The sequence below is a fragment of the Nothobranchius furzeri genome, chromosome 13 (genome assembly GCF_043380555.1).
Source record: "Nothobranchius furzeri strain GRZ-AD chromosome 13, NfurGRZ-RIMD1, whole genome shotgun sequence".
In the NCBI taxonomy this organism is placed as follows: Eukaryota; Metazoa; Chordata; class Actinopteri; order Cyprinodontiformes; family Nothobranchiidae; genus Nothobranchius; species Nothobranchius furzeri.
The window spans coordinates 29,474,320-29,491,491 of record NC_091753.1 but is presented as its reverse complement, the minus strand read 5'-3'; the positions used below and the strand labels follow the sequence as shown (position 1 = coordinate 29,491,491).

Here is a 17,172-nt window from a genome sequence, read left to right as displayed (position 1 = left end):
GCTTGCTTACACACAAAACAGGGTCGGAAAACTGGGTAAGCAACTTTCCACGCAAACTTTGGGATTTATGAAAGAAAACTTAGCAGAAAAATGTGCGCAACTTTAAGCTGACTAAGGACCTTGCTTACGCACATTTTGGACATGGAGAGCACCTGCAGTGCTGCTGCTGAGAAGGATAAAATTATGAAATCCTGCAGCATTATCACTTGTACTGCTTCGTTTTCACACAGAACAAGAACCCCCCCCCCCCCCCCCCTCCCACACACACACACACACACACACACGCGCGCACACACACACACACACACACACACACAGCCTGAAGCGCAGAATACGGAATGCAGAATATCAGCATGGGGAACAAATTGAGACAGAATGTCATGCGTCTGTGACAGTGTGTGTGTCCTGTCACTGTGACCTGATTGATCATACGCCCTGGCTACTTGGACAAGGGAGATCTCTGTTTGGCTGACTGGTTAGCGTGCGTGACTTTCACCTGGAAGTCTGGGGATCGAATCCTTATTGGATCTTTTTTTTTTATATCCGCCACAGATCTCTCTGAAGAACTCAGCATTGACGGCTTCAGCAACGCTGTGCCACTCTGGATTTTCTCTTATTTGTTTTGCAAAAGCACTTCCTTTCATTTCTCCACCTCACCCACAAGTACGTGAATTTCTTCTTGTGAAATAGCGTTTCCTTGATCTGCCTTGATTGGCAGTCGTGATCGAAATGCTGCAACAGCCGGCTTATGTATATGCACGAGGTCCACAAGGCACTTTGCATTGACTATTTATGGCAGTAAGTGGGCGTGGTGAGGGTGGGATGTGACTAAAAAGCAGCTGAGAACATTTGTAGATAGTGTCTGATTTATGAAGCGGAGATTGCGTGCAGCTGTGCGTACTCCATGTTTGATAGATCACAAACCTACTTTGGCGTAATTAAACTTTTTTTGCTGAGCTTAAGTACGGTTTTAGTAAAGATTCTACGCATTGTTTGATAAATGAGACCCCTGCTCATTTAAAAAGTAAAGGATTTGTTAGAGATGGAATGGGCATTTAACAGGGCACACCGATCTGCATCCTGGGGATCATTTGTCTTCTTAACCTGTTGGAGAGGGATAGGTCAAAAACATCTGGTGCGTTTCTCGGTTCTCAGGCCATAAAACCGTTGATGTCCTTGCTGGTTAATAAAATAACTGAAATAGGAAAACTTTTGGGTTTGTCAGCAGAAGTATAATTTGTGGGGACAGTGACCTTTGGAAGACACACAGATAATGGCTGCATCGGGGAGGACTGTAGAGGGCGATGATGTTTAGAGACTTTAGGAGACTCTGAAGAGACTGGCTTTAGGTGGTGCAAGCAATGGCTGAGTAGGTGTAGACGGCTGGGGTGTAGACCGTCATCTCTGTATGGAATCCACCTTGGATGTAAGTTTATGGGACCGCACAGCATACCTGATGTTAGAGGATAGCATCCAGCCATGCTGGTTAGAGTGAAAACGGTCTCACCTGAAAAAAAGAAAAAAGCTCCCAAAACAGGTTGAAGTTATCAATGAAACCAAACCTGAGGGGCCTGCAAGCAGACTGAAGCCCGGAGTGGAGAGACAGCAGGCGGCTAAACTGTAGGGATCGGCCAGAGATGAAAACAGACTTTCCTCTGCTCTTCAAAATGTCAAAGAGATGTTTAAAATGCTTTTGTGTGCTGACAGACTCCCGACGTGAAGCATCATTTGATCCCACACGAATGATCACTCTTTTAACTGAAGCTGGGATGGAGCACAGCAGACCAGGAAATGTGTCCAGAAGAGCAGGGATGGTGACTGATGGAAAACATCTCGTCATGACATTGAAAAAGCAGACATTCCTGATTACTGAGTCACCTATCAGCAAAGTGGCAGGAAAAACAATGGACGCGGTCTGAAGGATTCTGAGTTTGGGTCACTGTGGTACCGGGGAATTGGAGGGTTGGCCGTGGAGGGGTTCCCATCCTGAGCCAGAGCAGGTGGTCCAGTGAAATGTTGACGCACAGCATTCTTCAGTATTTTGTGTCAGGCATTGGAGGTTGAGGTCCAGGAGGGAAGAGACTGTGGAGGTGTCTTCTTACAGACTACAGACTCTGTCATGTTGTGGGGATGTTTAGGACCCAAATATGCAGATACCCAGGATGACTCGAGGCAGAAGTTGGTAAAAGTAAAAATCCTTTTATTTAGGAAGAAACAAAAATAAATCCAAAATGGCAGCGAGCCAAAAGTCCAAAAGTTCTGGAGGACAGGACACCCAAAGCTCTCTTTAGAGCACCAACAACTGGAGACCAAAAGCTCACTAAGAACACGAAGACCGACAGACAAAAAAGCTGAGACAGAGCACGAACGAATGCTGACAGAAATACAACAATGGACCGACACAAGACAGAGACAAGACAGGGCTTATATACACAGGGAGGAGTAATTAGGGGAAATGGCAGCAGGTGTGTGGGGTGAGGGCTGGAGGGAAGACAGGTGACAATAATTTATCTAAATGGGGAAAACAGGACCAAAGGAGGACAGGTAAACCTAAAACACAAAAACTAAACCTAAAGACTGAGGGAAGGACTCACACATACACACACTGACACACATAAACTCACACCTACATACACTGAACTGGGGAAGGGACATGCATACACACACACACACACACACACACACACACACACACACACACACACACACACACACACACACACACACACACACTTACACTGAGTTGGGGAGGACACACACACACACACACACACACACACACACACACACACACACACACACACACACACACACACACACACACACACACACACTGAGCTGAGGACAAAGAGGCTGGAGCTGACCTGGGAGGAATGATTTAAAAGGGTAACAAAATAAGACACTTTAACTGAGGCGCAGACAAAAGACACATGAGGGTGCTATGAGACACAGAAGGGAATCTATAGAGGGATGGAGAAACATCAGAAGACACATGAAGGAAGACACAGACGCAGACCATGACAGACTCCTGCTGGATTGCATCAGCTGGTTGAGCGGAAAGAAGGGTCCTCAGCAAGTGCAGAGAATTGGTTAGAACAACTATATAGATGTTATGACTGAATGGTAAATGGTCTGTATTTGTATAGTGCCTTCTTAGGGTTTTGCAACAATCAGTCATTCACTCATTCACACACACATTAACATGCTAATGGGAATGAGCTACGATGTAGCCACAGCTGCCCTGGGACGCACTGGCAGAAGCTAGGCTGCCAAACACTGGTGCCACTGGTGCCACCGGTCCCTCTGACCACCACTATCAGGCAATGTGGGTTAAGTGTCTTGCACAAGGACACAACAGCAGCTTTCTCTGGTCTGAGCCAGGATCAAACCTGCAACCTTCTGATGACTAGACGACCTACCTCCTGAGCTACTGCTGTCCCCCAGCGTAACTCAAAGCTGATTGTTGTAGTTGTGCTTCATTCAGACACACAGGTTTATGTGACACCCACCTGCCGCCAGCGTAGACCTCAGCTGTGTCGAACAAGTTGACCCCACTCTCATAGGCAATGGTCATTAGCTGCTCTGCGACCTAGGCAGTCATCACGTGACACAGAAAAAAAATTAGAGCTGAAGATCTTTTAAAAATCTCATTGTGATAGAACAGGACCATAAAATGTGCTAAAATGAACTTTGAGAGCTATTTTAAAATATTTTTTACTTTTAGAATATTTAAAACTTTTACCAAGTTTTTTTTTTGTAACTTTATTTCAAAGTTTCATGTCTCGGTTGTAAATCAAGATTCAAAGCCAAGATGTCCAAGTGATAAAATATGGTCACTTGAACAGTAAAGGGTTTAGAGAAACAAACCCAGTAGAAATATCATATTTGTGGAATAAATAAATACATAAACACATAAAAGTCATGCAGCCCCCCTCTCTCCATGCAGACAAACACTGAGTCATGGAGAAAGTTGGAGGAACACCTGGGTGGCAATGCCTCAGGCTTCTTTATTGGTTTTTGTTCTGGGGCACAAAGGGTAGAAGAAAATTTGATTTTCATAGATAAGAGACATTTTTTTCCCTTTCACAACCCCAGAATCAAGGCCGCTGTAGCCTCCTACGTACAACCCACACAGCCCAGAGACAGGACTTCATAACTGAGCTGCTTCCTCTCATCCAAACTCCACATCATCAAAAGAAGCTTTATGCAGATTCACTGTGGATCCACTTCTAACCTTCACAAATGACTAAGTAGCTTGTTCATGTAATTTTTTTTGTCTGGAAAATACTTAAAATCAAGATCAGACCACATCAGCAAAAACATTAAAAGGGATGGGGTGTTGGAATAGTTCACAGATGCTTCAAAATCTGGAATGCAAATTAGATGAAGCAATAAATAAAGTAAGTTTCAGGGTAAACATCATGAAAAGAACAAGCATTTTCGATGTTCATTCAGAAAACAGTGTGTAAGTTTTCACCCTAATGAGGACTTTTGTGAGGATGCTGGCAGATGATGATGCTGAACGAGTGCTCTCTCCTCTTTCTTTCAGGGTGTGTTTTATTAGAGATAATAAAGTAATAAAGTAATGTGTGCCTCCACTGACGTCCCTCGAGTGAAATGTTTAGAAGTGGTTCTGCATGTTTTCCCTCATGAATATCAGCCGCTCAATTAATCAAAGTGTTTGAGGTGACTTTGGTGCTGGCCTTGGGGACTTTCAGAGAAACAAATTGAAAATGGGCGCTAAGCATCTATGAAAGCTTTAACCGCCAAGGTAAGAAGAATAAAAGCTTTCTGTTTGCGCCCTATAAGCGGCTCTGTGTTCACACGTGTTTGGGCCTCGTACAAAAAGCCAACATAATAATGTTGATCAACAAAAGCATGGAGGAGACCTAATGTCCACACATGTCCTCTATCTCTCAGAAGGTTAGAAAGGTTGAAGATTATATATCAGCTTAAATCCGACCCTAAAGACTTTTGATTTCTTAATCATCCCACTGTCTTCATGGGTGACCCTGCGAGGAAAGTTGACCAATGAGCAGGGTTGATGGTTTATCCCTTGAGGTCCACATGGCAGGGGTGAGGTAGTGCTCACTCCTCACCCATGCCACGTGGACCTCAAGGGATAAACCACCAACCCTGCTCATTGGTCAACCTTCCTCGCAGGGTCACCCATGAAGACAGTGGGAGGGTTACAGACCAAGTTCACTCATTTTTTTCAACACATTTGCTGTGGTCTCTACAAACGAACGCCTTGTGAGTTGATCTCTGTGGGGAAAAAGTTCTGGCGCTCCTGTTTCAGGAAGTAGAAGTTAGCCGGTGGAGAGGAGAGCAGAAGATGGAAGGATGTGGTGTGTTTCCTGGTATTCTGACATCTTGCCTCTGATTGACTAACAGCACCATGACTCTACCACTGACTCTGTTTGATGATGTTTCATCTTCACAAATAACTAAGCCTGAAAGAGTTTGGCCATGTTGTGGAGTTGCTAATGCTAACGGTTAGCTTCTACTAGCCAAGACGTGCTCTGCTCTGATGCTAGACCAACAACAGCCTTCCCCGTTGTGAGCTAAGATGAGTGAGCCCATAAATGCTGATTTAACATTATGAGGTGCAATTTTCACAGGCTTTTCTAATCCGAGCATCTCCCCGTCAATTTTCTATCTGCTAATGCAGAAGATAGAGGTGGAGCCTGCACGTTGAACTCAGAGTGACCGATCGTATTTCAAAAATAGCAAATAAAAAATGCCTTCTGAGTGAACTTGGCCTTTAAGTTAGAATTCAAATTAAATATGAATCATTTCAATTACAAACTTGACTTCTTGTTCTAATAACATTTAATTTCATGCGTGTTTCCATGGAAAACAAAGAAATGTCCAAATGATCCTAAACTTTTAGTCATTGGGAACACTTTTATTTAAAAAAAAAAAGTATTCAACATCTAAGCTTCAGGATGAGCTGAGGACACCAACTTGAGTTGAAACAAAGTGAGCTGCTGCAGGAGCTTCAGCCTAATGGTTTTAGGTGTGTGTGTGTGTGCGTGCATGCGTGCGTGCGTGCGTGCGTGTGTGTGTGTGTGTGTGTGTGTGCATGCATGTGTGTGTGTTTTCTGTGTGATATGAGTGATTTCAGTCATCAGAAGAATACAGTTAGATGCTTTCAGAGAAATAAACATTGTTGAGCTGAGGGGAAATTCCTCTTACCTCATCTGTTATCTGTCCTCCAAATGTTACCCACGTACCTGGAGGGAAAAGTCAGAGGCATCTCAGCAGAGGAGAACATTTCTGCTCTGTGTGTGTGTGTGTGCGTGCGTGTGTGTGTGTGTGTGCGTGTGTGTGTGTGTGTGTGTGTGTGTGTTTGACGTCATGCAGTAAACACAAGTCCCCTGGCTGTGACACCAGCTGAGGAGGAGAAACATCAGTCCTGTTCAGAGCTGCTGCTTCGTACTGAGGGATCACCTCATGTGACTGTCAGTTGGCACAAACTATTCCTGTTAGGAAGACCTTTTATGTATGTTTTTACTCACAGTGTGTCTGTGTGTGCATTTGTGGGTGTATGTGTGTGATAAGTCCACAGTTGTGTAGACCTAACACCAGACAAAAGGCTGAGCAGATAAAAGCATCTTTCCACATAAGAAAATTGGAGTTTTTATCTTTTAATGTATCACGGTTTCTGCGTTTATTTGGCACACATGGGAATGTGTGCCTCTCAACGAGTTATCAGGTGGTTTATTCACCTGTTCATGAAGATAATTTCTATCAACTTGATTTATGCTTGATGAAAAGTGATCCAGAACAATTCATCGTATTGGAAATTGATCCTTATACATAGTAAATTGAGGCTTATACATAGTTATTTATATTTGTATTTATAGTTTTCAGCTAATTATATATCCCATCATTGGTGCTAAAGTATTATGTTATGTGTCCAACTGTGACATGTTTAAAAATTGCCATAGATAAATAAAATGGGAACAGATTGAGACGGTTTTATAGTAAAGCGCCTAAAGATCCAGTGAAAATAGATTTTGGTGTGTTTTCTTCAGTGTCAACACCTCAGGCTCATCCCTTGAGTTTTGCCAGGTTTGTTTATGCCTGAATGATCCATGGGTCACAACCACATCCTCTTCTGAAAATCGTCAGGTACCTGATTGAAGATGAGTGAGAACTATTGAGCCAGGTGAGTTTGGGTGCTTTGAATGAAAATGGTGGATAACTCAGGACTTTGTAATGTTATTTAGAAAAGAATTACTAAATTATAAAACACATTTTTTTTCCAGCTTTGTTCACCTTCACCCCCCAACTGTCATAAAACCAAAGATTTGGAGTGAGTCAAAGAAGAGGCATGGTGAGCTCTTTACCTCATCAATAATGCCCTAAAGACACACAGCCCAGACCATAATATATCATCTCAGCCTAATGAGGAGCTGCTCGTTAACACGCATCATCAGCAGAATCAGAACCAAAGTGGAGTGGCAGGTTTCTGGCTGAAGCAGCGTGGGGAATGTTGATTTTTGACCATAACCATGGCAACTTTATTAATCCTAAATCTGTTTCTAATGTGTGGCTGTCCTTGAGAGGTTGCTCCCACAGATGCATGCATGGAAAGTTCTTTTTTTGTTGTTGTTAGTGTTTTCCTGTGAGACAGTTGCATCTGAGTGTCTGCTCCATCCTCCCTGTAAGCCGTGTCCGGCGCGGTGGAAACGTAATCACAGCTGACAACATCGCCGCTCTGGGTTTTGTGTTTGAGGCTCAGCGTGGGACAAGGACCCTGCAGAGCTCTAATGTCAACACCACTGCTTCCTACATCCGGCTCAGTCTGAAGTTTAATGGAAATTAAAGCCCAGAAAACAACAAAACAATATATTTTCCTTATTCTTCTTTTTGAAGTTGAATCTGTGGCCGAAGGGAGAAAATGCCAGAAGATTACTTCAAGATGCAGCTACAGCAGCGAGAGATGGACTCTTTCTTTGTGGCGTCTATTTTAAACAACTTCCTGATTCTTGCGTCATAGGCTTCATCAGTCTGAAGAGCTTTTTTTGTTTGTTTGTTTGTTTTCAGCTTCAAGAAAAACACATAAGTAGTTTGTACTGATAAGACAAACAATTCTGGTTCCATTTTACAATGTGAACACTAAAGCTTTATCATTTGTTTTCCAGTTATTTTGCAGGAGTGAACGTCAACATAACTACAGGAGCCAGGAATGAGAGATAAAATGAGGTGAGCATCCAGCGTGTGCAACTCAGACCAAAACCTTTTTCTGGTACATTGTTTCTTTACAATACATATCGACACAAAGGCCCTCAGTTCCTGCTGTTGAACGCTCTAAGTCTTATTGATTTCCCTCCTGGACCTGCTGTTATATCATACCTGTCTCGTCTATTTTAACTTCATATCGGTGGCCTGCAGTGCATCGTAACAATAGAGAAAAACTAATTTTTATAAACCATGAGGACCTAAAACAGCATCTTAAACCAAAAGGCAGACATGGACTAACAACGTTTCTTCTGATCAACATGGAAGCTGAACATAAACCAGCAGCATCTTAGTGTGCCTAACACAAAGATGAAGTTATTTCTGCGCCTAACAAGGTTCTTCTTCAATATTTGCATCTCGAGTCAATGTAGTGAATACCCTCCTTTAATATGTGGAAGAACACAACGTTTCACCTCTTGTGTATGAAGTCACATATTGACTGGATTTTAAATGGTGATCTTCATCCTGTGGATCAGGTCTCTGATTTTGCAGATGATGTGGTCCTGTTGGCTTCATCAAATCCGGCTTTCGCTGGGGCGGTTCGCAGCTGAGTGGGAAGCAGCTGGTATGAGAATCAGCTCCTCTAAATCTGAGACCATGGCCTTGAGTCATAATCAATCAATCAATCAATCAATCAATCAATCAATCAATCAATCAATCAATCAATCAATCAACCAATCAATACATCAATCAATCAATCAATCAATCAATCTCAATCAGTCAATCAATCAACCAACCAACCAACCAACCAATCAATCAATCAGCCAATCAACCAGTCAATCAATCAATCAATCAATCAAAGATACATTATTAATCCCAGAGGGAAATTAGAGTTTCAGTACACACAATTCAGAGATCAGACATACATGGGCAAGACACATGGCAAGACTTGGTGACTGTGGTCATTCGCGACCCTGAGTTGCGCTACCTTAATAGAGATAAGAGGGATTACATGAGGATTGGTTCAGGTGAAGGGAAAAAAGCCACTTCAGTGGAGGGTAACTCTGCTCTGCAAAAAAACAGATACGCAACAGACTTCAGACATTACACAACATAAGAGTCCACTAGGTGGGGTGGTGGGTTGGGACTCTCCGTACTTCAGTTCCTGCAGCCATGATAAGCAGCGCATGTCACCTCATTGTGGATAGGGGGAGGAGCATTGAGGGTTGGAGGGTTGAAATGACCCTGGAACGTTTCAGCGGCCTTCCCGCAGTCCCGCCCAGGCTGGGAAAGGAGACAAAGTTGAGTTGCCATAGTGACGGCACATTCCACATTTCTTCAGAGGGGGGAGTTGTTGTTGGAGCCTTGCAGGCTCAAGGACGCCAGATTCTTATTAGAAATTGTTTTGGGGCCAGACAGAGATAATTTCATCTCTGTCTTACAGTTTGTTGGTCCTCAACCTCTCAAAATCCCAATAATGGACATTAAATTATACCAATCCGTGCCGATTCGTCCACTCTCTCTTTGATGGCATCCATCTTTTGTGCCAATGAATGAATCTCCGCCAAAGTCCCAAGCTTACGATTCATCTCGACAATTATGTGAGTCTGTGAATTCACAGCGCAGTGCAAAACATCTCTGAGCTCCGGGATCAGGCCAATATTCCTCCACAGCTCATTAAAGGGTAAAAGGGTAGAATGCCTTCTTTGGGTCAGAGATTAGGTCCTGCCCCAAGTGGAGGAGATTAAATATCTCGGGGTCTTGTTCACAAATGATAGAAAGATGGAGCACGGAATCGACAAGCAGATTGGTGCAGCGTCTGCAGTGATGCGGGCGTTGTACGAGTCTGTTGTGGTGGAAAGCGTGGCCAATTTACTGGCCGATCTACATTTCAACGTTTCCAAACAAAAAGCTGTGTAGCATGTGAGCATGTACTGATGTAGGGTTTTTAATAATAAAGACCTCCTGTGTGTGAATGTAGGACCAGCATCTGTGTTTTCTTGCCGGTGAGGCCCAGCCTGTCTGTAGCTTTGTGGTCGTGATCAACAGTCGTGATATACAGAACTGAAGCGATCTTTGCAAGACATAACATAAATGTAAATTATGGTGGATTTCCTCTATATTAATATTAACATCACTGTTTCTAACTGGGTTTATTTGTTGCAGGTTTTACTTGCATAGTTTTTATATCTTGCACAGGTTTTGTAGTTTTTACAAGCACAGCTTTCACTTGTATCATAATTTGTAGTGTTTCCTCAGCCTAAATGAGAACTGTACTTTTCCCTTCTGTTTTTATTCTCAATTTTATTATTTTTTTACCTTTTCAACTTGTTCCACAGCATTTATTTGTCTGAACTGCATTGTACTGAATGTATAAAAGGTGTGTTGCATTTCATTGGCGGTGGTGAGGAGGTCAGATAGGTGCAAAAGCATCTGCTCAGGGTACCGCTCATGCTAGCACCACCACTGCACATCTAGATTGCTCATCAATACTATATTGCATTTTTGTTTCAGGCAGAAGTGCAATTTAAACAGTTCAAATGTCCAAAAACAAGCACTATGTGTGTAGTACACAGTACAAGAAGGCTGAATGCTGAATGAGCCGGAGACAGAGTGGATCATGTTTGAGAGGATGCTGCTGTGTTGTTTCCCTCCTGGAGAAGCATCAGTGTTTTATTCACAGCTTCATGCACCTGATGCCTGCTACGCTGCAGGACTGCAGGCCTCTCCTGGAGAACATTTCCAGGAATTCATTAATAGTACCGTATCAGTGCAGCAGAACTACACGTGTGTGTTTGGGTCCATGTAGAAGTTTAATTAAAAAAAAAATGTTATTTTTGCTAATGACCTGTAAAACTCCCCCAACTCCCTTTGCCAATGAGGGTGGATGTGAATAAGGGTTAGTCTTAATTAGTGTTAAGAGGTTTCCATTAGAAGACTGTGTAGACATATTTATACTGGGATGGATGTGAATTCAGAGTAAAATGAAATTAACATCCATTTTTGGCCGCTTATCCAGAGTCGGGTCGCGGGGGCAGTAGCCTAAGCAGGGGGGCCCTGACTTCCCTCTCCCCAGTCAATTGGACCAGCTCCTCCGGGGGAATCCTAAGGCATTCCCTAACCAGCCGTGAGACATAGTCTCTCCAGCGTGCCCTGGGTCTTCCTTTAGGTCTCCTCCTGGTTGGACGTGCCCATACAACTTCACCAGGGAGGCACCTAGAAGGCATCCTGACTAGATGCCCAAGCCAACTCAACTGGCTCCTCTCGATGTGGAAGAGCAGCGGGTCTACTCCGAGGCCCTCCCGGATGACCGAGCATCTCACCCTATCTCTAAGGGAGAACCCAGCCACCCTGCAGAGAAAACTAATTTCAGCCGCTTGTAACCGCTGTTGGGGTCCTGCCCTCATGAGAAAATTACCACACAGTATTTTCTCCAAAGGACTGTGCCATCTACGCCCTGAAGCGTAGACAATAAAGCATGTTAACATCAGCGCCAGCAGGGACTCCATGTCCCATGATCCTCTGCAGCCGGCAACAGCTTGATGATGTCATCAAGTTATGCCAAGTCTGACACACCCTGGTGGATACCAGCCCCTACAGAGACCGCCCGCTGGACGAGTCTATAAAGCCGAGGCGCAGAGCGGAACTCTTTTTCTCCACGTCCAGTTCATCTGGTGTAAGGAGGACACCAGTTTGGTCTCAAGTGAATTTGTCTGTGTTGGATAGAATATGACCGCTGCTCGTTAAAAGAATTTTACGAACTTTAGACAGATTGATAGAGGTTTGGATTCATTTTTCCCCCATAAAAAGGGGTGGTGCCCCGAGGCATATCCACGGATATCCTAATTACGTAATAAATCGGTAAATATTTCCATATTTACGAATTTTATTGATGAATACAAAGAGTAAGTAAAGCTTACAAATTATTTGTTGGCTAATAACCACAACACTGCAATTTCATTCTTTCTGTCACCAAAGCTCGTGACCAACGGTGAGGGTAGGAATGTAGATCGACCGGTAAATCGAGAGCTTTGCCTTCTGGCTCAGCTCTCTCATCACCACGACAGACCGGCATAACACCTGCATCACTGCAGATGCAGCACCAATCTGCCTGTCGAGCTCACGCTCCATCTTTCCCTCACCCGTGAACAAGACCCCGAGATACTTAAACCCCCCCACTTGGGGCAGGACCTCGTCCCTGACCTAGAAAAGGCATTCTACCTTTCTCCGACTCAAGACCATGCTCTCAGATTCAGAGGAGCTGATTCTCATCCCAGCTGCTTTACATTCATCTTTGAACCGCTCCAATGACAGCCGCAGATCACTTTCTGATGAAGCCAGCAGGACTACATCATCTGCAAAAAGCAGAGACTCAATTATTAGGCCTTCAAAACAGATCCCCTCAACACCGTGGCTGCACCTAAATATGAAATTGCATTGTGCACCCGTTATACCTTCAGCAAAAAGGCTGCTGAGGGTAAATGAATGTTTAGGATTGTGTTTGTTCTGCTGATAATCAACAGTGTTAAAGTGAGTTTCAGTATGACAATAAAATGTTGCTCGTTCTGGAGCAAGAACAAACACAAGTACCTACTAAAGTGTTGCTTTTATAAGAAAAATATATGTCAAATCAAATCAAATCAACTTTATTTATATAGTACTTTTCATACAAAAAAATGCAACTCAAAGTGCTTCACAGATTTAAATGGCCCCATAGATCCCATATTCCCATCCCAGCCCCCTCCCCAAGTATAAAACAATTGACAATTGCAGTTCCCCTCCCGCAACCAATTTCCAAGGTTGATTGATAGTTGATTCTGCACAAATTGCCTCTGAGGAGGAAATTTTAGGGCCCTTTGGATAATAAATAAGGAAGGAAGGAATTTAATAAAGTAAAAATGATGCATCAGGGCTGGTTTAGTTGATATGCACACACCTCGCATCTGATTGGCTAACAGAATGTGTTCAGCCATGTTGTAAAATCACTATCACCAAGACAACTGTCCACTCTCCTTCCTCTCAGCAAAAAAATATTTCAAAAAGCCTTCCAGTGGGCGGGTGTGAGCCAAGATGGGCGAGGCCATGAATGCAAATTCACAGTGTGATGTAGATAAGTGAAGATTTTCTAATCCTAGCATTCCACCATCTAATTCCTGTCAGAAGCTAACACAGAGATAGGTGAAGGAGGTGTTTTCATGTTCAGCCTAAATGAAAACTTTTTTCAGTCAACCGCACCTTTAAGATTTCATCTATAAAAAGACTATGAGGAACAACCAATACATGTATAAAAAATTTTAATTTCTTCCTCATACATTCTCCTGCAATGCCCTGGTCCTGTAGAATGATCCCTGGCATTTTTACTGTGATTGCCTCTGTATTCCTGTAAAATCACAGAAAAAGAGCATGTTCAGGTCGAACAAGCCTGACTCCCCAGTGCCTTCCAGAGGCAGCGTAATGCGTGATGACATCATGCATGTGTATACCAAGCCCCCACAATGCGAGTGAAAATTTGAAGCCAACGCGGAAATGAAATAAATTGCAGTTCCACCCTCATCCACTGGGGGCTGGTGTAAGAAGCGAGCAAATCCTCATTGACTCCCATGTTAAAAATACCAATTTCACAGCAGAAATAAACATGTTTACAGCCTGGTACCAAAACATTTTTTTTGTTTAAATTATCTAGTTTACACTCATGACAACTCTGAGGGGGATGAATTTTTTTCTCACTCTTCTGTTTAAGTGTATTAAAAGCCTAAAATTCTGTATAATTAATGAGCATCAGACCCACGTGACCGCAGAGCTAGCTCCGGGGAAAGGCCACAGTCTGAGCCTCGGCCTTGCCTGAAAACTGTTCCGTCATTTTCAGTGTCTCAACTTAGACCATTAGTTGTGCCGTTTGTGTATTCTTTTTTGGATATTATTTGTGCAATTGTTGGACAAAATGACTTGCTGTGGCATTAATTGCACTAATAGAACGTCCAAGGAGTCTCCACTTCATTTTTTTCCGTAAGTAAAATTATATTTATGTATTTTAGGTCACTGCCGAGCTGAGCTTAGATTTTAACATGTACTGTTTAACCATGAAATTTAAATGTAATAGGGTAAAACCCAGTGCATTTAACATAATGCTGCACTTTAGAAAATGGGTTGAAATATAACATGTTGGTGGAGCTGGGTTCCGACTATCGTCTTGTGGAGCTCTCGGGAGACCGATGTTTTCCACCCGGTTCTCCCCTCCCTGCAGCTCGGCGCATCTCTGTCTGATCGCGGCTTCTGTCTGCTGCGCGGGCTGCCGGCTTGTGGAGCTCTGGATGGAAACCTTTCCACCCGGTTCTCCCCAACTGCAGCTCTGCACATCTCACGCCGGGGACACACCGGCCGCGGAAGCGCCGCGAAGCGAATCGCTCCCGAAATTCGGCCGCTGCTCGCCGCTCCTCAGTTCAGATCAGACGCGCCCCCAGTCGAGGCGCGCCTCTGCTCAGCTGTAGTTTTTCTTTTAAAACACTTGGTGTCCTCCATTTCCTCTCTGCCTTTTCTCAGCTATTTTCCTCTACGTGTGTGCGCGCCCGCATGTGCGTGCGTGCGTGCGTGTGTGTGTGTGTGTGTGTGTGTGTGTGTGTGTGTGTGTGTGTGTGTGTGTGTGTGTGTGTGTGTGAACCTATGGTATGAGTTGTTTCTGCCAGTTGAATCTCTTGGAACCCGCTCCAATTCTGCAGCGGTATCCTAGCAGTTTCTTCCGAAATGGGTACGTAACGTAAATAATCATGTTTTTCGAGGGTCGTACAGCTCCTTGTGTTTCTCAACTTCCATAATTAATTTAAAGTCATCCATCTTAACTGCTTGCCTCAGACTTTCTACCTCTCTGTCCTGTTTGCTCCGGTGAAAAGACACCCAAAACCACACACCCCTTCACGTGGTCACACACGCACACAAGTTTGATGTGTGTGTGTGTTCGTGTGGTTTTTCTGCAGTGTCTGATTACGAACACATTTGACTATTGCGGAATTTTATTTTGAAATGCTTTATTTTGTTAACTTTACCGGCCTGCCTCTTATGTCTAGGTTTGACTTCCTGCCAGAATTGACGCGATTCACCCGCGGCTCGCGAAAAAAATAGAGCCGACGCCGAAATGATCGCTGCACGGCGCGGGCTGGGGCGCCGGCGCGAGGCGATTCGCGGCGCTTCGGCGGCCCATGTGGTCTATAGAATAGCTTAACAAGGGCGCCGAATGAAGGCGGCCCCATTTTCGCGGTGCTTCCGTGGCCGGTGTGTCCCCAGCGTCAGATCGCAGCGGTGCTTGTCTGCTGCGTGGGCTGCCAACTTGTGAAGCTCTCGGGAGACCTCTGTGTTCCACCCGGTTTTACCCAGCGGTCAGCCCGGCGTATCTCTGACTCAGAAGCTCTGGTGTTGTGCACCGTTAACTCCGGTTGTAGCTAGGTTGCTACCTCCGTTAGCTTAGCTCCCACCTCCGCGTTAGCTTTGGGTTAGCTTCAGGTTAGCTTCAGGTTAGCTTGTGGCTAGTTCGACCAGGTGTCGTCAGTTGATCCCAGCCTTACAGCCACACCCTCAGCTCCACCTCTCTTCCCTTTTGTGGAATTGTCTGGGCTTGACGGACCCTGTGACACCTCCCATTTTTGCTCAAAAACTTGTAATTGGAGCTTATGGAAACCCATTGTCCAATATTATATGTCAATGGTTTACACTCAGACATAGCTCGTAGCATTTGCTATCTGTAACTTAACAGCAAAGCGAGAGAGTGTTGCTAACACAGCGACTTTGTCGCTGTTCCGACTTTTTGACCCCTCTTTTTTGAAAAAGCGCCTAGCATCAAACCTAGCAACATTTGTGAGGGCCCTTTGCTACTTTCTGTAGAACTTTCTTGTAGATATTCCCTGCAGTTTAGCAACAAGGAAATAGACCATTTGTGCGAAATAGAATTTAAAAAAATGGACAGGATGCCAAAGCCTGAAACTGTGACGAAAATTTAGCACTTGGTTTTATTAACTATATTTTCATATTAAAGACGTGTTTTTTTTTCAACGATACTTGCAATCATGTCTTTTAAATGTTTCTATTTCTATTAAGTAACTGATCTCATGACCTCAGAGCTCTGTGATTCCATCTGGTCCTTTTCCTTTTCCACTCTAGAAGTTTTGACAATGATGATAGTTTATTTCTTTAGTTTCCGTGCAGATTTTCTCTCTTTGAAATAAATGCTTCAGAGGCAAAAAAAATGAGCGAGTTTCGTGTTGTTGTGATTTTGGGTTTGCAACTCATCATAAATATTTAACAATGTTGCACAGCGAGTATTCTGTGGAAATAAAGCCTTGAAGCTAATTTCAAATTTTATGTAATTAATCCATTTTAATGCAAACTATTCAGCTCTGAACATCATTTATACTTACAGCCTTGCTGCACCTGCTTTAATATATTTATAAAATTACATTTTTACTTTCCCAGCCTTGTATCATGCTCTGTAGTGTGTGTGTGTGTGTGTGTGTGTGTGTGTGTGTGTTTTCATAGCATTAAAGGTAGAAATTACCTAATTAGGAGTCAAACTTACTGAGAACTTTAATTTCATTATTCTAGACATCGAATCTCAGCATCATTCTGACATTTTATCATTTCAATCAATGATCTCAGTCAGAAACCTGAAAGTTAAAACAACATGTTTCCATGAATAGCAGTGTGACATATTGACTGATGCTGATTAATTGCAAGATAGAGGAAATGTCTGAGGCTCAGGATTAATAGCTGCTTTCTGCATGAAGCTTATTTTAAATGACGAAAGAGAGAATCCTGAAGAGCAATAAGAGGAGACTGCCTTGGAGAAAACCGCTTCATGTAAATGAATCTGCTGAGTACTTCTCTCCGAGCATTGTGACGCAGTCGCAGCTACTCGCTTTGAAATGTGCAACTCAAGCGACACTTCCATCCCCTGGTTGTCATTTCACACAAGGGGTGCCAAATAGAAACAGACTG

General features: G+C 43.6%; 1 protein-coding gene across 4 annotated transcripts in view; it reads right to left on the bottom strand.

Moving 5' to 3' along the window:
- The window catches only part of kcnab1a (potassium voltage-gated channel subfamily A regulatory beta subunit 1a), a 183,842-nt gene that overhangs the window by 36,142 nt on the left and 130,528 nt on the right, over nt 1-17,172 (bottom strand). For all 4 annotated transcript variants that reach the window (XM_054742793.2, XM_054742791.2, XM_054742792.2 and 1 more), the window contains exons 3-4: nt 6,199-6,236; nt 3,510-3,589 (exon numbers count right to left, since the gene is read on the bottom strand). In XM_054742793.2, coding sequence (XP_054598768.1) covers nt 3,510-3,589; nt 6,199-6,236 — 118 coding nt within the window. The remainder of the gene's footprint in view (nt 1-3,509; nt 3,590-6,198; nt 6,237-17,172) is intronic.